At 45.1% G+C, this 22,224-nt stretch overlaps 1 protein-coding gene across 2 annotated transcripts in view; it reads left to right on the top strand.

Annotated features, from left to right (window-relative positions):
* Positions 1 to 22,224, top strand: part of DCLRE1C (DNA cross-link repair 1C) — a 403,712-nt gene that overhangs the window by 94,033 nt on the left and 287,455 nt on the right. For both annotated transcript variants that reach the window (XM_078674195.1, XM_078674196.1), the window contains exon 5: positions 6,378 to 6,433. In XM_078674195.1, coding sequence (XP_078530321.1) covers positions 6,378 to 6,433 — 56 coding nt within the window. The remainder of the gene's footprint in view (positions 1 to 6,377; positions 6,434 to 22,224) is intronic.

Genomic DNA, 22,224 nt, shown 5'->3' on the forward strand with positions numbered 1-22,224 from the left:
TAACTGTACCACCTCAAACCAGTAGAAGGTTAAGTGAGGGCAACCCCATAACATATGAAGGATGTCTCCTGCAGCGATTTGGCATAGTGAACAGTCGTACTTTTACTAGACCTGTCACTATGGCGCCTTGATTTTTTTTCTTTTTTTTTTACTGTTTGGGTTAACTGTTTGTCTTTCTGGACATTGAGCAAAATCGGATACTGCCAAAACGTCAGTTCTGCTTAATGGTATGTCTCCACAATTAGCTGAACGTTTAGTTCTGACACTTCACAATAATTCTGATGATTTTACACACCAACAATATATCTATGACTTATGAGAATACTGTGATGTGTGACTTGTAATTTTAAAACACCAGATTGGAATAAAAGTGTTTAAAAAGACATGCTTGATGGTAGGTTTTGCAGTGGTATCAAATGTATTTTGTGTTGTGTTGAGTGATCATGTGCAGTAGGACCCTTGTGGTCCTCAGCGGATTCCTTAAAAAGTTACATAATCAGTTGGGAGGTATTTGTGTGTGTCTGGGTGTGGCCAATAAAGTTTATAACGTAGTGCGTTCAGTCAACAGTTGCATGCCGAAGAATAAAGGCGTTTGTTACAGAGCTCTGTGTGTGGTGTGGTCATGTGCGTATTCCAGAGCTGGGGTGGACACAACAGTAACCAGTACCCATTTCTAGCCAAAAGCTGCCCCCAAGGGGCACTAATTCTTAACTTAACATATGCTTCTACACACATGAAATTTAAAGGCACGGGCACTAGAACTTTCTCATCACCTCCATCATCTCCTATTGCGCACAAATACTAAGAACATCCACCTATATTATTCCTTGTGTTGCCTCAAAAAGGCTCAATGCTCTGGCCTCACAGCGAATGCCTGCACATTGTTGGGTGTCTGGCGGGAGCAGCGCTTGCGGGACATTACCTCTTTATTACTCGCCCCACTGCCCCACCACGGTTCCTATAATATATAAAATATATGTTTGTAAGCTTCATCCTATGTGATAGATACACTGCAGCCTAATATATAAGCAGGTTTCTCTCTGGTTCGCTCTGCTCATTCCCCCAATAGTTTGATTTATACTTAGCTGGTACACAAGCAACGTAACCTAACCTGCAGACTAAAAGCAGAAACGCTACTTGACAACACATTTAAACAAAGTGGGGTTGAAGCCCTGCACACCTATTTTGATACAAACTACGACACTGCTTTATTCTCAGTCTTCAGTTCCAAATATGGAATCAGTTCAGACCTCTTGATAGGGCAACGCTCTTTCGCCTTAATGTAGTGCTGAGCAAAGAACTGCCCTCTGCTTGGCCTGCAAGGAATGTGTGATCTAACTTGCAAAGATAATAGGGAAGACCTCCCTGGCAACGATAGGCTTTCAGTTAAGTTTTAAAGCTGTTACTCAGAATCTGTCCTGTCTAAACTACTTGATTTTTATGAGGAATCATAGACAACTTTCTGATTCTATGAAAAAGGACATAATAGTGGATCCTAATACAGATAAAGACCTGACTGACTTCAAATCATACTGTCCCTTGTCATTGTAAGATGTTGATATGAAATTCTGAATGAGTTTATGGCGGGTAAAATACTATGGGGCATAATGAGGTTGACCATTCAGTAGTCGTAGAACACTATTGCAAATCTATACAGGCTAGCCCATGTAAAATATTTTCTAGATCTTGATGAGCAGGAGGAATATGTGGTGGGCCTAATTGATATTGAAAAGACCTTTGACACAGAGGTGTGGACATTCCATTTTAGATCTCGAAGAAGTTCAGATATGGCCCATATAATAGTACAATTTTCCCAAAGCCATGTGCAAGTGTGAGGCTGGAAAATCTGGAGTGTTGGCCTCTTGAAAGAGGATCACAACAGGGATGTCCTCTCTCACCCCTTCTGTTCTGTCGTCATCAAGCCTACGGCTGATATTCATAGAACACACTTGAGGGACTATGATATTACCATAGGAAATGTGTTACATATGGTGTTCCTCTATGACACCTTAGTTTATTTGAGAAACCCTTTGTGGCATGTGTGTTTCACGTTGAAACTGCTGTATGAATATAGTGTCCTTTCAGTCTATGTACAATTTGGTCCAGATTCAAGTTGCTTCTGTGGTGGGCGCAATGGTGAGCCGATTGTTGGCTTATCTCCCAGTGCTGGTACTTTGGTGGCAGGTGTGAGAGTTGATTTATTTAGTTGTATGAGGGGCACACAATCAAGAAAAGTATCTAGAATTAAATGTGGGAAGAACTGGGATCTGAGATCTCCCATATTCAGAAGAGACAGATGAGCGTTAATTCAAATGTCTTTAGGTTTTCCAGGCCGTTTCTTTCCTAACCTTTTCGAACCACACCCAATTTTCCTAAAGAAATACTTTCACAACTCACCTAGATTTAATAGACATAAGGAGTGTGCAGGGCTGTGGAATTCCTATAGCCCTCAAGGACAACAAGTTTCCATGTTTATTTTGTCCTTGGGACAGGTAGGCCCAGCCCCCTGCTGCACAAACCATTTGGCAGCCAGTTTACAGTACCGCATTATGGATCATGGATGGGCATTTTATACAGTTAATGTAATATTTATGTCCACAAGTTAATGCTGTTTGAACTTGTATTTTTGGTTCATTAATGCAAAGTCTTTATTATTAGGGTGAGCTCTCTAAGGAAATGTTGTAAGCTGAGGCTGCATTACTGACAGTGGTTTCAGTATAACAATTTCTACATACATTTGCCAAGTTTAACAATATGAGGCTACGTATAAGGCTACCAGAATGTTCTGATTAGATGCAAATATTTGCAGAAGCTTGAAAACAAGATTGATGATTCATTGCTTTCAAAATAAAGGGCCAGATGTAGGTGGCTAAATACCGGTCGGTAATGCCGAAATGTGTTAAATTTTGTGCGTTACCGACCGGTTTTTAGCCTTGTGCGATGTAGGTGACTTTAAACCTACATGCAAAATAAGGAATCTCTAAATAGCGATTCCTTATTTTGCTCTTGCATTTAAGAAATCGGAAATACCAATTCCTTAAATGCAATGTAGGTAGCACTAAAAACAGTGCACCTCAGCCTTAAGGAATCGCTATTTACCACCAACTTTTAGTTGGTGGTAAGTAGCTATTTCCTTACAAAAAGCACTTTTAGCGCTTTCTTTTGTGTGCCTTAGGGCATGTATGTGCACCACATGTGCACACATGCACATTTCAGGGGTGCAACAGGGTGTCCTTTGGACACCCTGGCACCCTTGAAATACCTCCCGCTATTAAAGATTCAGTAATACCGAATTGCTAATAGTGAATCTCTTCTGATTCATTCCTATGGGCCTCCTAGCCCATAGGAATGAATGGCTAGGTATTCCTTAATAACGAATCGGAATTACCGATTCGTTATTAAGGCATTTTAAGGAATCGCGAACATTTTAGCGATTCCTACCTACATTCCATTTAGCGAGTCCGTAATAGCGATTCGGTAATAATCGCTATTAAGGACTCGCTAAATGGAAGTTACCTACATTTGGCCCAAAATGTTCACAAAAAATGCAACTAGGAATAAAACATTGTGCTAAACTACTGTGAATTTTTTAGGTACCATTTCTCTAAAGCATCATTCAGTAAAATGTGTAGAATAAATAAAAAAATCAAGCATTGGCAAATCCAACAGGTCTGACATCAGTGGTCAGCCTTTTGGTTTGATCAATGCGTATCTTGTTTTGACTTGTTTTTTTGTAAAACGTTATTGTTGTAGGAGCTGCCTCACCATTACAACAAATATTGGTAAAAATATTTTTGGTCTCAAAAAGCACACATTGCTACAGTAGCTCCTGGAACAAAATATTTAATGTGATGAAATATTCCTTCTGATAGAGCAGAATGCTATCACTTACAGTGAAGCCTTCCGATAGATAGCTAAAGAAATAGACTGTTAATAAAAACAAAAGTCCCACTTAGGGGCCCAATTCTTTAAGAAAGTTACAAAAGTTCACCAATAGTATATTTTCTTGCATTAGTGCAGATTTACGGCTTTCATGATTTCACAGAAGTACGACAGGGAAACATACTCCTAGAGAACTGCATTTCAGCACGAGCAAATATGCATGTGTAGATTTGCTCATGCAAAAATGTGTTGAGTGTTTGCAAGTTCACGTTACCCCCAACCATATTTTTCTCCATCCCTGGAAGAAGTGTTACTTCTGTCCTTGTCAGGAGTACATTTCCAACCTTCCTCAGTATAGGAAAAGTTTAGGGAAGAGCTGGTGAAAACCCTTAAAACATGCAAGTTAGGTTTGCACAGGCTCAAAACAGCATTCGAACCCTGAAACTATTGCTTACCGCTACCTCCAGCCCCAGTAGGTAGATTTGGGGAAAGGTGGTATATTGAGGGAATTTCTAGTATTCAAACCCTACGATAGTATGATCCCTGGCATAATCCTGCTATCGTCAGAGCTCTTAATAATGAGATTGCTGCCATAGTTTCTCACTGCACTACGTGGCACAAAAAGGACAAGTGTTTTTTTGTTGTTGACAGTTTAAGTAGATGATGGAGCAACCTGTCGCATGGATAAGTGTATATTTTAATAAAATAGGGCAGTGTCGTTTACAGACAGCACATTTTGAAATAGCCACTACATTTTCACAGACTACCAGTTTTACAGATATAACAATATAGCGCACAAGTGATAGTATGTGAAAATCGGGATTCAGGGACTAGTTATAATTTGTGCATCACAACTTAAAGTGTCATGATGTGTTAAAAAAAAATTACATCCTACAGACTTTCCTTCCACACTCTTTGTTTTAATTTCTTTGACTGCAAAATGAGTAATTTGTAAACTCCAATCCCCGTGTTAGAAAAATAAGCAGCAATTTGTCAGAAGACTCTGCCTGACACTTCATCTCTGTCTTTGCAGCACTGCAAATGTAACAAGATAAATACAGAATTTAAAGGCATCTTTATTTATTGCTTCAACTTTGGCGGCCCACCAAAAATCGGCTAGCGAACCCCAGTTTGGGTAACATGGTTCCAGGGTGTTTTTGGTTCGTTGACAAGCCCTATCTTTGGAGAACTTGATGCCTACTGGCCTCCTTGATCTGGGTGGGTAATAACCCTAGAGTCAAATTGAACAGTTTGAAGTTGCCCTACAAACATGGTGGACTAATTGTTCCTGGCCTGGAATGGTATTGCTTGGTACCACAGCGTCTGCATATGGTACGGTGGCTGAAAAATACTCCTAATAGATAGTATTCCCTGTTGAGGGGTTGTCATGTGTCTGTGGACCTTGATGTCCAGAATTTGTGGTAGGGGAACTAATATAGCCGTGATGGTAAACCAGTTTGCTGCATACTGTCTTGGTAAGTTGAGTAATAAGAATGGATGGAATGGGCTGCATGTTCATGGAGGATTTTTATGAGGCCGAAGAATTTAGGTTCTTTGAGAATTCCAGGGCACAGTCTGGGAGATGCTGGACAATTTTTTTTCAGTTCCAAAAAGGCAAAAAAATGACTACCATTCTTGAAGGAGATATCCAGAACACGCCCAAACACAGAAACCAGAATATTCCCTGATATTGTTTTGCATGTGGGGATGAAATGTTAATTGGCCTACATATTCCAGGCACTCTGTTGAAAATGCCCACTGCACTAAAAAGGTTAAATGTGAGTGTAAACGAGACACAATCGATCATGTGGGCGATGCTACGTGGAGTGCAACCTCTTGTATTCTCCGTAGGTTTCTAGTAGTGCCTGTTTTGCTGCTGTTTATATAATTTTGCCTGGGATTTACTCCATTTATGATACATAAGATACACCCAACGGGCCATGGCTCCTACCTATATTTCAAATAAGATGACAGTAACGTCCTGCACATAGTGTGGTCTTGTGATGTAGTGGAGTTGTATTTGACAAAAGTTGTACATCAACTGAAAAGAGCAGTGGGTAATCAATGTCTCCTGGGGCTGATCCGAGATTTAAGAAAGTCACCATTAATTATAGGTTTGCAGCACTTTGCATCTAACTCGCAAAGAGAAGAGTAGCGATGCATAGATCGCAAGAGGTGGGACTATTCTTTTAATCCTGATCTGAGGATTTGCGAGAATGAGTTGTAGTTGACGAAATTCATTTAGAATTTGTAATTCTAAGAAATGAGATCAAGATTTGAAAAATTGGAAAGGAGAGATGAGTTTAGCCAAATCCCAACTGAAAATTAAGGCTCTGGAGGGGTTGGAAAGGGATGTAAACAGTTGCACCTTAGCACACTGAGCATTCTTATTTTGCCCATTATCAAGACTGACATTAGGCATATGTAAACCGAGGCATAACATGCAAAACCTACACTTGAATAAAAACAGTGAATTTTTCTCTCTTCCTTTTCAGAAAGAAGATCTTGTGGTCACCCTTTTACCTGCTGGTCATTGCCCTGGATCAGTGATGTAAAGTATATGAATTCATTAACATAGATATATGCATTGATTATAATTCTCTGTTTGCTAGGTGTTGCTAAATCAAGCAATTTCAGAAATTTAAGGACGCTTGTTATAGTTACATTACTTAAATGTGGAAGACACTATGTTGTTTTGTAACGACATGTAAAAGGTTTGCAATGAAGAAAAAGTGTCACAAAGAAGTTGTGGCACAAAAAGGTCAAATCAAAATAATAGTGTGATTAAACTTTGTCATAAAAATTTTGTTTAATAAAATTGAAATGGCAGTAGTTGAATCAAACATAGTTTAACCTATTAAAAATGTTATGTGCATTTGCATAGTGCACATCGGACCCAAGAGGGTATCCTGGCTCTCAAGTGAGAGTTATATGGGCTGAGCTAGGGTCGGGGTAGGTGAATAGCCAGATCTTCAGTTTCTTGTGGAATTAAAAAACTGAGAAGTAGGCTGTGACTTGCAGGGGCAGGTCATTCCAGGTTTTAAAAAGGTAAGAGAAGGCACGGCTGCCAGATCTAGTACTGCGTTTGTTTGGGGTGGGGGGCAATAAGGAGCCTGCCTTATAGAATGTGTCTGGTAGGTTTGTGAAAATGTATACAGTGGTTGAGATATGTGGGGCCCATGTTATGTAAGGCTTCAAATGTGTGCATGAGGATGTTTAAAAGTGCTTGTTTGTAGATTGGGAGACCCTGCGGGGTGGAATGTTGAGGGTGAGCGTGGCTGCTGAGTTTTATATGGTCTAGAGTCGTCTGGTCAGTTGAGTGTTCATTCCTGCATTGAGTGCATTGCTGTAGTCCAGCTTGCTAGTGATGAGGGCTTGGTGACGGTTCTGAGAGTGTTAGTGGGGAGCTCTTTTGAGATGTTTCTGAGCATCTTAAGTGTGCGAAAGCAGTAGTCTGATACTGCATTTTGTGAGAAGTTAGCCTGGCATATGATGTCCACTATTCTAGTGGGCACCTTGCACCAGTCTAAACGACCCTTATTGATGGTGGTTGTAAAGTCAACCTTATAGACAAGCTATCCTAGTGATAGCATGGACCAGCAGTCTTAGGCTAAACTCCAAAGAGCATGTGAAGCTGTTTGTTTGAACAATTATAATGATTGAATGAAAGAAAATTTATAAAACCCGAAGGCATCAAGGCGCCTATCAAAAAGAATCACAAAAAGGCAGAGGCAAAACTACGGGTATGCTTTGGCAAATAGCCGTGTCTTCAGGGCTTTTCTAAAGGACGGAAGAGTGGAAAGGGCCTTAATTTCCACCGGAAGAGCATTCCACATTTTTGGTGCTATAGTGGAAAAAGCTCTGCCACCCCATTTAACTCTGCGAATGCGTGGTACAGATAGCAGAGATTTGTTGGCAGAGCGCAGATTCCTCGAGGGGCTATAGGGGGCCAAAAGAACCCCAACCCCCCTGACCTTTTTCTCGCTAAGGCGCCAAAGGTCAGGCACAGGATTTTAAAAGAAATCCTGTCCTCAATAGGAAGCCAATGCAACACCTTCCTCGCGGAGGTGGCCAACGCCCGTTTGGGTAGATCCAACACAAACTTGGCCGCCGCATTTTGGACCATTTAAAGGCGCTGCAACAGCCCCCTATTGAGTCCTGCATACAGCGCATTGCAATAGTCAAGTCGGGAGCCTATAAGTGCAACCACGACTTGCTTTCTGGCCTGCTGGGATAAGTAATGTTTAATCTTCCTCAAGATGTGAATTATGCCCCAACAGGTGGAAACTGTTCTGTTCACCTGCTGACGCATATTGAGGGTAGGGTCGATCAAAACTCCTAAAGTTTTAGCCAGAGCGGCGGGTACCGGACAAGCTCCCAATGAGGCAGGCCACCAATTTGCCGACCAAATGTCCTCCTTTCCCCCAAACACCAAGATCTCCGTCTTCTCCCCATTCAATTTTAATGAATTGTCAGTCATCCATTGTGCGACTGCCTCTAAACAAGATCTAAAATTGGAGGCAGCCTCGTTAATAGACTGGGAGAGGGAGACCAGGATCTGGGTATCGTCGGCGTAAGAAACTACCTCCATCCCAAAAGATCTTATCAGTCTGGCAAGTGGGGTCACATAGATGTTGAAAAGGGTCGGACTTAATGCCGACCCCTGAGGCACCCCACATTGCACAGACAGGGATGGAGATAGAAACTCCCCCAGCATCACTCTCTGTTCCCTCTGGTCTAAGAAGGAAGTCAGCAACTTAAGAGCGGACCCCTCCACCCCAATCTCCCTCAGGCGAGATGTTAACACCGTGGGAGAAAGGGTGTCAAACGCAGCTGTGAGATCTAGCAGGATGAGGAGGGTAGTCTGGCCCCTATCCACTCGAGTGCGGATATTATCCAGCACTATGGTAAGGGCCGACTCAGTGCTATGCTCCCTCCTGAATCCATGCTGCGAATGATCTAAAAGGCCAGAGTTCTCCAGAAAGGCCGCGAGATGCTTATATAGATGAGTTTCCAGCATCTTAGCAGCGGCGGGGAGCAGCGAAATGGGGCGAAAGTTTTTAAGTACCCCCGGGTCCAGAGTTGGCTTCTTAACCACTTGGCTGCTAAGGCCCCTCTTGCCCCTCAATGTAATTTCCATTGAAATCAATGGAAACTCCATGACGAGTTACCCTTGTCATTAGCACTGAAGGGGTTAAGTAATGGTTTCACCACTGCCCTTTTCCATTGCTGAGGGAAGGTGCCAAACCTCATTGCTCATAATCCCTTAAATACCAAATGAAAGGACACCACACAAGGTATATATCGAATATATATGTATTTATTTCTAACATAACCCCTCTGCACTCTTTATGAGGTCCGAGATCGAAGTACATCTCAAGTTACTCATACTAGAAGTTGCACAAATACAGTTATGCCCTAGGGGCCTCACAAACCATATAAGTGGTATAAGGACCACTTCAGAAATAGTGAATAGGCCCAGGGCCTAGAGAATCGCTGGGGCTACACTAGACGACCAAAGTTTAGGAAGTAGGAGACCCACGGGAGACGAGTGCAGTGTCTAAACACAGTCGCGAGTTACCATTGACTTATAATGGGAACGTAAAAGATACAAAGTTAAATATTTAGGGCACTTCCGGATGGACTACAACAAAACCACTTTAAGGTAGGACACTTTGAGAGTCAAGATCCACGGGAGCACCGGAGTACTCGTATTACCTCACCAAGGGAAGACGGGTGCATAGATGCCTTTTGATGTCGGGTTTCGTTGATCGTTTCAATGGAGATCTGCAAAGAAGTGCTGCAGGCGACCAGATGAAAAGTGTCCGGGTGGATCCAAGGGTGGATCGAGGAACTGAAGAACCTGAAAGCAGAGGGGACAGAGTCTGGGTCACTAGCCAGTGACCAGGAAGGAACCAGGCGATGTTGAGTCGATTTCAGGTGAAGAGGTGAAGCTTGTCTCTGCAGCCACGAGGACCAGGAGGCGTCGACGACGACCAGGAGCTGTATTCCAGCTGTCCCACAAAGGATCTAGTTGACTGCCGCGTCGGTATCCGGATTGGACCCAACAAGCCTTGGCAAACGCAACCCACGCAGGAAGTGAAGATTGGCTTCGAGTCAGACCAGCAAGGTCTGGGGAGCTTCTCCGTTGCAGGGAAGGTGGAGCAAGCCTGGAGCAACCAGGCCAGCAGTGTAAATTCAAAAAGAAGTCTTCAGAGGGCTAACTAGCCAGCGGGCTAGCAACCGGGAAGACGCGTCGAGCTGAAATGCAGGAGCAGGCCCCACGCGGCACTCGTGGAGTGTGAAGGGCTGAGCTTTGGTGCAAATGGCGCTTGGGTCTGGGGCTTCTCGTACCCCAATGCACAACTGCGAGTTACCTCAGGAGTCGATGCAGTTAGCAAAATGCAGGAAGACCAGGGTGTCCGTTCCCACGTCTCTCGTGTCCGCCACGGGTCTCAGCTTTGCTGTGGAGGTGGTTCGGAATCAGAGAAGTCTGGAAGTCCAGTTCCTGTGTCGCTGAGTCTTCGGGTTCCGGCAGGAGCGACGACAAAGCATACCGGCAAGTTACTGGTGGTGCCTGTTTGCACAGGGTGGTCACTCCTTGACCACAACGGAGATGTCTTCAGTCTTCTAGTCGAAATAGAACGTCGAAGGTCCAAGAGTTTCGTATCTGAGTTTCGTTCCAGGATTATCTAAAGTCCTGGGGACACAGCTCCTATCTTTATACTGATTTTAGGGACTGAATTACCTGCTAGGTCCCTCCTATGGGTGGACCTGGGAAGGGGGTGGTTACACCCCTTTCCCTTTGTCCAGTTTCACGCCAGAGCGGGGCTGGAGTGCCCCAGCAACTGGTTTGAACCGGGCTATGCATGGAGCACCTTGTGTGCCCCAGGCAGTGTCTGGAAAAGCATCTTTCCATTCAACCCACCCTGCACCAATACACTACAGGCGGTCTGGGTAGGTGCTAGCACCTCCCTCGACAGGAAACCTATTGTCCAGGCCTCCCTTGCTGGAGTTTCGTCCAGCTGCAGGAGGTCAGACTCGTGTCTGTGGCAGCAGCATCCATTTTGTGATGCTGAGGCTCTGTTTAACTTTGACCGGGTAAAGCAGGAACATACATGTCTTTTCCCTCTAGAAGGCTGGAATGCTACCCTAGCCGCCAGGACGGGCGAGGGGGGGGGCGGGTAGTATTCCAAAGTGTTTGATACCTTACACGACATGTTTTGATAAAGCCAAACTAAAGTTAGCATTAACTGCGAGGATTATAATGCACTTAAGAGTATATGGTATGGCTATATCATAGAACAGTTATAAGGAGATGGTTCCGAAAGCTGCAGAGGGGCTCAGCTCATGCTAGGGCACCCTCTCACATAAAACCAAGCACTCTGCCCCCAGGATTGATAAGGCCTGCCATAGGAGTGACTAATAGGTTACTATGTGTCTATATATAAGGTAGATATAGATATACTATATCTAAGTAAGGGGTGATTACACCACCTTACCCAAGCTAAGTGATCAGCCTGTGGTGTCAGTTTAGATGGCCAGCCAGGGGTGGCATAATACATGCTGCAGCCCCTGGTAGGCCTTGGATACACCTATGCCCTGGGTACCTATGGTACACTATACAGGGGCTCACAAAAGTGACCCAATACCCAATCTGGTATGTACCTAAAGTACATGGTATCAATTTAGAGAGAGAACAGCTGGGCTGTGGGTAAGATTAGCAGGCCCACAGCCACACTAAAGTCGAAAAACCAGAGAATCACATTAAAAAGTGGGGGTGACCATAGGAAGCAGACCCTACTCTCCTACACATTTACTTAGCCGGTCATAATGAATCTGTTGTCGATTACTATTCTGATGGTCTTTGTTTGGGTTGCTGGGACGGCTGTGGGGTCGAGTTCCGCAGGCCACCAGGTGAAGTCTCGTAGCGAGGTGTCTTTACAGAAGATTGCACTTCAATCTTGTTTGTGTTGTCCTTGAGGCAGTTGGTTTTCATCCATCTGACGACTTCAGTCATGCAGGTGAAGAAAATATTCCACATGTTTGGCATCTTGTTGGAGAAGGAGAACATAAGCTGGGTGTCTTCAGCATAGAATATGATGCTAATTCCATAGGTGTGGATGATGCTGGTGACTGGGGTCATGTAGGCGTAGAACAGCGTGGAGCTGAGTGAGGATCCTTGTGAAAGTCTGCAGAGGATGTTGTTGGGAGCATCTAGGTGAAAGGGGTCAGGGTGACTTGGGTGTGGGCTCTCCTATATTAGAATACATGTCTCATCTTTGTTCCATTTTTTGGGACTATAATTAGTTCTATCTTTTTTAGGTCGAGCCTAGACAAAAGCAAATGCAAAGCATTTGCTGTCTGGATCGACAACTATAGTCAGCCGTCTGGTGGGAATGTGAGACAGGGGCCGGGCACGAGCGTCAACTTCACCTCGTGGGCGCGCACGGCCAGCCCGGCGCCGTGCCCGTCCCCTGCCTCAGATTCCCCGCAAACACACACACACGCAGGCACGCACACAGAAACACACACGCAGGCAGGCATACACACACACAGGCAGGCAGGCACGCACGCATCCCCCTCCCCCACCACCAGCACCACCACCACCACTCACGGGCTCACGCGCACACACACGCGCGCACACACAGATGCACACAGACACACATATCCCCCCCTCCACTCACCGTGCTCTTTTGTCGCATCGCCTCACTGCGCTCCTTTTCTCCGGCGCATCTCCACACCTGGGGCACTTCTGTGGATTTTCACGCTACCGCAGGGCTCTCCCTCCATGATGAGAGCCCCGCATGAATGAGCAACACCGGCCTCTTCCGGCCGCGTCACAGGCCCCGCCCATGTCACGGGCAAGGATGCCTGACTTCCTTTTTTTTCTCGAGTCCAGTTCAGCTGCATCCCGGTCATGGTGTCAGCAGGACCTGTCAGACAGCTTTGCCTGCAAGAGTGGGCAACAGCTGTACTTAAGTATCCCGATCTGCTGGGGGCACAGTTTACTTCCAGCGGTTACTTCAATGTGGTGGAAGAAAAAAAAACATCCGCGGATACGGCAGGCTGAGGAAAATGCAGGTCACATCCGGGGATACTTCCAAGCGCTAGAAATGAAGCTAACAACTGTATCTTCATGTAATGGGGACTTCTGGGTTACTTCGAAATGTCGGCGATTGAGTTGAGTTCACATCCACAGCTGTTCTCCCGTCCCCGATCCGCCTCAGGAACTATAACCGGCTCAATGCTTTCGGTCGATACAACATTCTCGGTGCGCTTTCACCGGCCGTATTTTGCAAAGCAGCGCAGAGGCAACGGCGCAGCCGAAACTAACACTGCAAGTGCAGGCATAGATAGCCGTCAGACAGGGGTACGCATGCGCATCTCAGGGCGGAACGAGGCGAGCCGGGCGCTGCGGGATGACTTTTGGTGACTGTAGTCTCCGTCAGTGGAATCACTTTCTCTCTCCCACTCCAAACTTTCTCGCCCTCTACTTCGCTCTTTGTCTCTTCCCCTCCTTACCTTTCCTATCGTTCTCTCGCTGTCTATGACGCATTGTCTCTCACTCTAGCATTCCCTGCCTCACATTCCCTCGTCTTCCCTCCCCAATTTCGCGCGTTCTCTCTTTCCATCACTCTCTGATTGTCTCTGCCTCTCTAAACCTGTTCCTCAACCTATCTCCCTTTCGATCTCTCTCCACCCATCTCATTAACCCTCTCTCTCTCTTGCCTATGGTCTCCCTCTCTTCTTCAGTTCAGACCGTCGCGCTCTCTCTCTCGCTATCATTTACCCTCTCCTCCGCCCGGCTCTGCGGACTGTTCCTTAGTTCGCTGAGCTCTTTTGTGTGAACCATTTCTCTGGATGTTTGCTGCTCTCACAACGGCTACCTCCCTCGGCTTGCATGACGCCCCACTCACTCTTTGTCTCACAAGTGTTTTAGCTGGAGTGGTCATAATAGAAAAGAGTCCTTCTGGGGTGATGAAAGTGGGAATGTGGCATACAAGCAACACAGCAAGGCTTGATGACCTAGAGACCTATGAGGCAGGATGGGCAGTCGAAGCTAAATAGAGCTTGTTCCCTCTCTGTGATCATAAAGCTGTTGCAGAACATGGCCATGCGTTGTATGTGCAATAAGAAAATTATGGTTTCTCTTACAATGTGTTATGCTCAATGTGAGATAGTGATGGCTGATTCTGTCATACAACCTGATATCTGGAAACACTTTAGAGGCTCCTGCACACTCTGTTGGAGCTTTTTTGCAGACATTTTAAAATTATAATTGCATTCAAATAAAGCCTTTACATAGCAATACAGGAAAAATAACACACAACTAACAAAACAATGTATTTTATTTAAAAAACATTACAAAAGACACTAGACGCATCACACTACACACATAATTAATATCATTACAATTGTTTTTATGGGGATGTAAACTTACATATACCACCAACATACACACAAGCAAAACATACTACACACATACATCCCACCAACAGACATCATATCACAACTCACCACTACATTACACACCATGCCACTGCCCTTAGGGCACTACACTAAGCACATACAACAACCACACAACCACACACACACCTACACACACACAACCACAACAACACGCTCAACCACACGCGCAACAACATGCCCAACCACACACACAACCACACAACCACACACAACCACACACACAACCACACGCACAACCACAACCACACGCACAAAACCACAACCACACACACAATCACACACACACAACCACACACACACACAACCAAACACACACAACCACACACACACAACCACACACATACACAACCACAACCACACACAACCACAAGCACCCACACACACACACAACCACAAACATAACCACACACACAACCACACACACTCACAACCACAAAACCACAACCAAACACACACAACCACACCGTCAGTGCACACTTTCATCAGGCACAGACACCATCAGTCGTCAGTTCACACTTTCACCGGGCACAAACACCACCAGCCGTCCGTGGCTGCTTCCACCAGGCACACACCACCAGCCATCAGTGCACACTTTCACCAGGCACACACACACCACCAGCCGTCAGTGCACGCTTTCACCAGACACACACACACCACCAGCCGTCAGTGCACGCTTTCACCAGGCACACACACACCACCAGCCGTCAGTGCACGCTTTCACCAGGCACACAGACACCACCAGCCGTCAGTGCACACTTTCGCCAGGCACACACCACCATTCGTCAGTGCGCGCTTTCAACAGGCACACACACCACCAGCCGTCAGTGCACGCTTCCACCAGGCACACACACCAGCCAGCAGTGCATTCTTACACAAGGCACACCCACCACCAGCCATCAGTGCAAACATCAATTGTTAACGCATCCACAATTACCTATTGTAGCAATCACAGTATGGCGCACTTTACTTTTAAACATATTCATCTAAAGCGCAGCATGCCACCATTGCTACAAAAATAAATATACATTTTTTTTGCCTACAATTAATAGACTTTTGTTGCAATTGGCGTTGCAATATTTAGCAATGCCAATAGCTCAAACTTAATTAATGCGAGACCTATTGCATTGCAAATGCTTTCTCAAGGCAGCTTCCTGTATCTGAGGTAATAACGCCTTCTGGCGGTATTAATAAATGTGATTATTAGTGCACTTATAGCAAAAAGCATGTTTTATTTGGCCACGTTTTTTCACTGGGACGGCCTTGATAAACATACACAAATAAGAGAGAAAGAGAGAGATAATATATTTTTCATTGGTTTCCATCATGGGAAAAAGCTTCACCCTTCAAATCTGCATATGTGTGCAAACAGGATAGTTATATTTTAGTCTCACGGCTAGACAAGGCGCTCTGAATTTGTTGCCCTCACAAGTTGTGTATAGTTAGGGTTGTACCTTTTATTTTAATTTCAGTCAGTCAGTCAAGGCAAGCTTTATTCGATTAATTAAAATCATAAAAGCATTTTCATCACAAATTTAAAAAAAGAAAAACAATTCATGTGTTAAAAACAGTTTCATGTATAAAAAAAGTTAATACGTTTAAAAAGAACAATTAAGAGGGCAGTTTCATATATTTACAAAGGGTAGAACATTTCGACGGTAGAACTAATGGATAACAGTTTTTAACACAAATCAGGGAACATTTAGCTTAAGTTTTTTAGACTTAATACGCATAGCAGCAACCAAAAAACTTGCGACCCCAAATATTACTCTGATGCTGCTCAGGAGCTGTAGGTTAATTTCAGTGAATGCTAGAATGGCTAAGAGAATTCACCCTGCCCTGAAGAAGCCTTCACCAAAATCAAACATTACTCAGCACCACCACAGCACCACCCAGCACCACCACAACATCACTCAGCAGCACCTCTCAGCACCACCACATTATCACTCAGCACCACCACATTATCACTCAGCACCACTCTGCACCACCACAGCACCACTCTGCACCACCACAGCACCCCTCTGCACCACCACAGCTCAGCACCACCACATTATCACTCACATTATCACTCAGCACCACTCGGCACCACTCAGCACCACCACAGCACCACCACAGCACCACCACAGCACCACCACAGCACCACCCAGCACCACCACAACATCACTCAGCAGCACCTCTCAGCACCACCACATTATCACTCAGCACCACCACATTATCACTCAGCACCACTCTGCACCACCACAGCACCACTCTGCACCACCACAGCACCACTCTGCACCACCACAGCTCAGCACCACCACATTATCACTCAGCACCACTCGGCACCACCACAGCACCACTCGGCACCACCACAGCACCACTCGGCACCACCACAGCACCACCACATTATCACTCAACACCACCACAGCACCACTCAGCATCACTCAGCACCACCACAGCATCACTCAGCACCACTCAGCACCGCCACAGCACCACTCAGCACCACCACAGCCCCCCCCTCAGCGCCACCACAGCACCACTCAGCGCAACAACAGCACCACTCAGCGCAACCACAGCGCAACGACAGCATTACTCAGCGCAACCACAGCATTACTCAGTGCAACCACAGCATTACTCAGTGCAACCACAGCATTACTCAGCGCAACCACAGCATTACTCAGCGCAACCACAGCATTACTCAGTGTGGAAAAGTAAATTTTGCCATGTTCTGTGTCCCTACGTGTTCCCCATCTTATGTTATATGTGCACGATTAATATGCATATGTATTCCCCCTGATCGATTAAAGACGCAATTACAGTTGTGTCCATCTCTAGTACGTCAGTTTCCAGTTCTCGTGAAAGCTACGAGTATTGAGCCTATGCAAAGCTACGTTGCCACGTTTCACAGTGTGCACGTTATTTCATTGTAAAATCCCTGTTTCTAGGCCTCAAAAGGGCCCGGACTCAGATTCAGCTCCTGTCTCCTGAACCCTCGCTGAGGAGCGATACAGCCCCCACCTGTATCCCTGACCCTTCACTTACTTCCTGCCTCACAGTGCCCGGCTCGGCCTGGCTCTGCCTGTCAGTCTGCCAAGAGTATGTTATGATTCTAGTTATCAGTCCAGCTCTCCTTCTCTGCATTCCTAAGCTACTGAATCGCATCAATAGTTTCAGTCATCGTCTAGCCTTTACGTCTCCATGTAAGAGAAATACTGTATTTATGGTCATTTAATATTCCTCAACACACACTACATGTAGAATAATGCATGCACCAGTCTTAGTGTCTGTTAGCCTTTACCCTGATAACTTTTGGATTCTATCAACATGTTCTCTAAACATCAGATACTAGATAGTGTTTAGGTACATGTCGCTCTGACTCTCCAGACTTCAGTCTCTGCTCCTAGCGCAGAATTCATAGCCCCCAGCTTCTCCTAGTTACACGTCATTGCCAGCTTGCGCGCACCACTAGGTTAGAGGTCCCGGCTCCTTAGGTAGCCCCCTCCATGTTTCCGCCCCATTTGTGACATATTCCGTTACGTTTACATCACATGTCCATGTACACGCCTCTTGTTACACCTACTTTCACCCTTATCTCTCGCGACTGTTATAGGCCCTGCCCACTGTTACGCCTACTGTATGTATTGTAATGCAATTGTTTTAACTATATATGCTTGTGCACTGTTATTAAAAAAAAGTTATCCCTTTAGCGCGCTCATTCCAGCTCCTGCCCGACAGCTGTCGGGGCCCCCCTGTTGGCTAGCCATCCCAGATCTTGCCCGTGCAGGTTGTCCTGTTCCTGTCCTTTATGCTGTATTAAACCTGCAAACTCCTACTACCTCGAATCTTGACTCTTATTTATTGAGCTATCTGTTATTGTTATATCTAGTCAAAAATAGAGGTATTATTTATTTATTTACCACATAATGGCGCCCGAATAGGGACTTGCCCTTTCCCCACGCGCCGGTGAAGCCACGCAAGCCCCCTGATCCTCTGCAGCCGTGACGGAACCATACCGTGCACGTGCAGATATTTCTGCTTCAAGTATCCCTCAGGCCCACGGAGGAGACGGAGGTTGCGGTCCAGCATCCAGACGAGGCGGTGGAGGAACGCGGCGAGTCCCGACCAGAGCCCAAGCCGAGAGTCCAAGGTCCGAGGTATCCGGAGGCCCACCCGTAACAGAAGTCCGAAGTTCGTCCGTCCGGCGTCGTAGCAGTCCAGTCCAGTCCGAGGCCTTCCGTTCTTGCTGCCCGGTGAGTACCGTTGCTGGGGTAGTATCTAGACAGGGTCAATTGCATTGTCTCTGGTCCGTGGGTTTGGGGTACACAGATCCAACACGAAGTGTCCACTTAGGTGGATGCGGGTCCTGACGTGTCTCTTTATGAGACCGGTAAGTTTCGTACTGTTTCAGCAGTGCATCTAGTTTCTGTTCTAGTCCGTTCTGTTCTCGAGAAATTCATGTATTCTGTTTTCAGTATTCCAGGTAGTATTTTGTCTGAACTGTTATTTTAAATGTCATTCATGTATTTCAATGTCGTGGTATGAAAGTGGTGTAATCATCGTGTTCATTGTGTATTGTATTGTGTCTAGACTCCAGCCCAGTCATGCCATTGTTCTCAAAACTACGTCAGTTAAAAACTAGAAAAGGTCTGTTAGAAGAAGCAGTTCCTGTCCCGCCTAGGGACAGTCCAGGTCATTTTATGTATCAAAAGCATGGCATAAGTGCCATATTATATCTAGATATATGGGTGGAGTACACCAAACAGTTAGAAGAAAAGTACAGATGGCCCGTATCGGGTACATGGGATGCCGAGTGCATCATGCGAGTAGAAGAAGTATTATGGAAAAAGAAAGCCAGACAGTCACAGAAAGATGCCATCGAGTTATGGCGCAAAGAATCTCATAAAAGAACCGAAAAAGAAATCAGAAAGTCAGAATTAAGTAGAGAATCCTTAGAAAGAGCCCAAGAAAAGGAACTAATCGAAATAGGTGAACGAGTTAAAACCGAACAGTCAGACAGACAGAGGAATGCCCTCATTAAGGGTATGTACCCTCTTCTTGCCGAGGGCTTGCCAAAAGCAACCCCGGAGGCATCCAGTAATTTTCCGCCACCCTTAGTTCCGACCAAGCTACGTCACAAACAGACCGCAGCTGATATTTTTCTCTCGTCCTATTTGGACGACACAGTCCCAGAATATGCAAATCCTGTTCCACCAGCTCCTGTAAATAATGTAAATCCTGCTCCTCCAGTCACCGGGGCACCTGTTGCAGTACCTGTTACGGTACCCCCGGTCCAGCCCGTAGTACAAATTCCCGCCACATCAGTCACTCTGCCAGCACGAAGAGTATCAGTCGACGATTCCAGTATAGGGGCCGCGGGAGGAGGTCCTCCTGGTACCCCGCCGCCAAGTAGACGTTTAGGAGCAGTCGAGTTACATGAACGTGCGTTACAGCGTACGCCCAAATATAAGACTATTGCAGAAATCAGGCGACTTCTTACTGAATGCTGTTATGATCCAGTCCCAGGCGAGGATAGTATGGTTATATATTCCGTACGTATAAGACAGGTGTCCGAGTATTTGGTCACCCTACCGAATATGAAAGAAGATCTAGACAGAATGTATCGTTTCATTCGTACAGGACAAGATCCAGAAAGTATTGCTGAAGTCATGTCTCTCAGGAAATCTGAGATCCAGTTTATGCTATTGAAATTTCTGATCAATTGTTTAATTAGGGAACAAGATTCCCCGACTAAAGATCCGACCGAAATGAAAATTCTGACAAAGTGGAGTGATAATATAGCCGAGGGTAAGCACAAGACACTCAATAGTATAGAGAGTATGTACAAGAAAATACGTAAAGAAATAATAAGGTTACACGAACAACGTAAAGAAGCTCTAGGAAGTGAGAAAGAAAATGACTCTTCTACTGAAGAGGTAGACGACGAGAATCCCGCCAGAATAGCGTATGTGGGTAAATCTAGAATTCCAGACCGACATTTACGCTTAGAACACAAGAAAGTCTTTCATCTTCCAGCACCAGAACAAGGTTCTCTAGAACAAGTATTTCAAGCTACCGATCACATTCTGAAATCACGAATCGGTTATAGTGAATTAGGTACTATGCATGAACAAGAACTAGCCCGATCAGCAGTCCGATGGATTACTGATTCTACCACTTTTCCAGACGAAATAGTGGCACAAATGTTTCTGAAACTGCCCCCAGCCGAGCAGCGACTGGTGGGTATGTATATGATCCAACACCTCATTACACTGTATGAGGGTCAACATTCTGATCCAGGTCCGTTACATGATATCCTGAACGAGCTACTCCAGTATAGATGGAAAGGTTTAGGTACAGATTTAATTAGTGTCATTCTAGAACAGCGCCACAAATATAGAACGTTTCTGAATCCGCATTTTGTTCATGTCTCACCTCCAGAAAGTAAACCGTTTTTTATAGACAGGCAGCATCCGTTACGAGAAGTACACCCAGTTAGGACACCGGGTGGTGAAATGCAACGAGTATTTGTTTACACCCCAGTTACAAAGATGGAACTCTTAGAGATGAAGAAATTAATTCCCTGTCACGACAAAGATCCAGCAGGGTTCCACCGAGAATTAAAAGACATGCTCCGTATGGGAGAATACACGTATCCAGATATTATTAAAATGCTAAAAGTCCTGTTGCCTGCGGGCATATACGAAAAACTCAAGGAAAAAGATTGGGAGGTGGGAGAGAAAAAGATCGATTGGACAGCTCTAGAAGCTGAAGATAAGATACGAGTACCAGGTACCGGTCTTGGAGACAAATGTAAAGAATTACCAGAATTATTAATACAAGTTTTGCCTAGATTATTAGCCACTAAAAAGGAAGACTGGGATGCAATCTCAGCCTGTAAACAGAAACAAGACGAAGATACTAGTGATTTTTATTCTAGATTTGAGAAATGTTTTATAATAAACAGTGGTTTGAAGACGAGTAGCGAGTCATACCCTCATCTTTTTGTTACTAAACTAGTCGAGAATTCAAGTCCACAAGTTAAGAATAGAGTTTTGAAAGTCGAAAGTACTTGGCAAGCTAGTACCCCGTCCCAAATGCTCCAGATGCTCCAGTATCACCAGAATAGAATCAGAGAAGAGCAAGAACACGAGAGAAGACGTATGAAAGACACGAAAATGAAAGTACTAGTTGCACAATCTGTTCCTCAAGACAGTCAGAAGAGGGGTCCGAATCAAGCCAGTCATCCTGCAGCTCCCGTTAAAGGGACATGCAATTATTGTAAACAGCCAGGTCATTTTATAAACGAGTGTGCAGTTCTGAAACACAATATAGCCACTGGTAAAACTAAAGAAAGACCACGTCCGCCTAGACAAGAACAAGTTTCACAGACTTCTCAGCCACAGAATGCACAACAGACAGTTCCAGCACCGCAGCCTATAGCTGCAGCACAGCATGTTACACAGCAGATGTACCAGTATGCACAGACAGAGTATCCAGAGTATCAAGCGTATTCATGAAACAGCCTAGAGAGGGAGGTAGGCTTGCCTCTCATCGAGATTCCTGTAGATCAAGAAGGTCCCTATGTACATAGTCAAGTATTGGGGAAAGACAGAAAGTTTTTGATTGATACAGGGGCAAGTAGGACGACTATTAGTCACGACGAGGTTCCAGGGGCTCCGCTCTCAGGCTCTAGAAATGTTTCCCTTGGATTTTCAGGAAAGCCTATTGTAAACGAAATTTCAAAGCCAGTTACTCTAGAAGTAGGTCCATTGTCCCGAACTACTGATCTACTGCTTACGAAGTCATGTCCAGAAAATTTGTTAGGTATTAAGACACTGAAAGAATTAGGTGCAGTTATTTGCTGTTCCCCAGAGGGGATACGTTTGTTTTTAC

This window comes from Lissotriton helveticus, chromosome 1_1, assembly GCF_964261635.1.
Source record: "Lissotriton helveticus chromosome 1_1, aLisHel1.1, whole genome shotgun sequence".
Classification (NCBI taxonomy): Eukaryota; Metazoa; Chordata; class Amphibia; order Caudata; family Salamandridae; genus Lissotriton; species Lissotriton helveticus.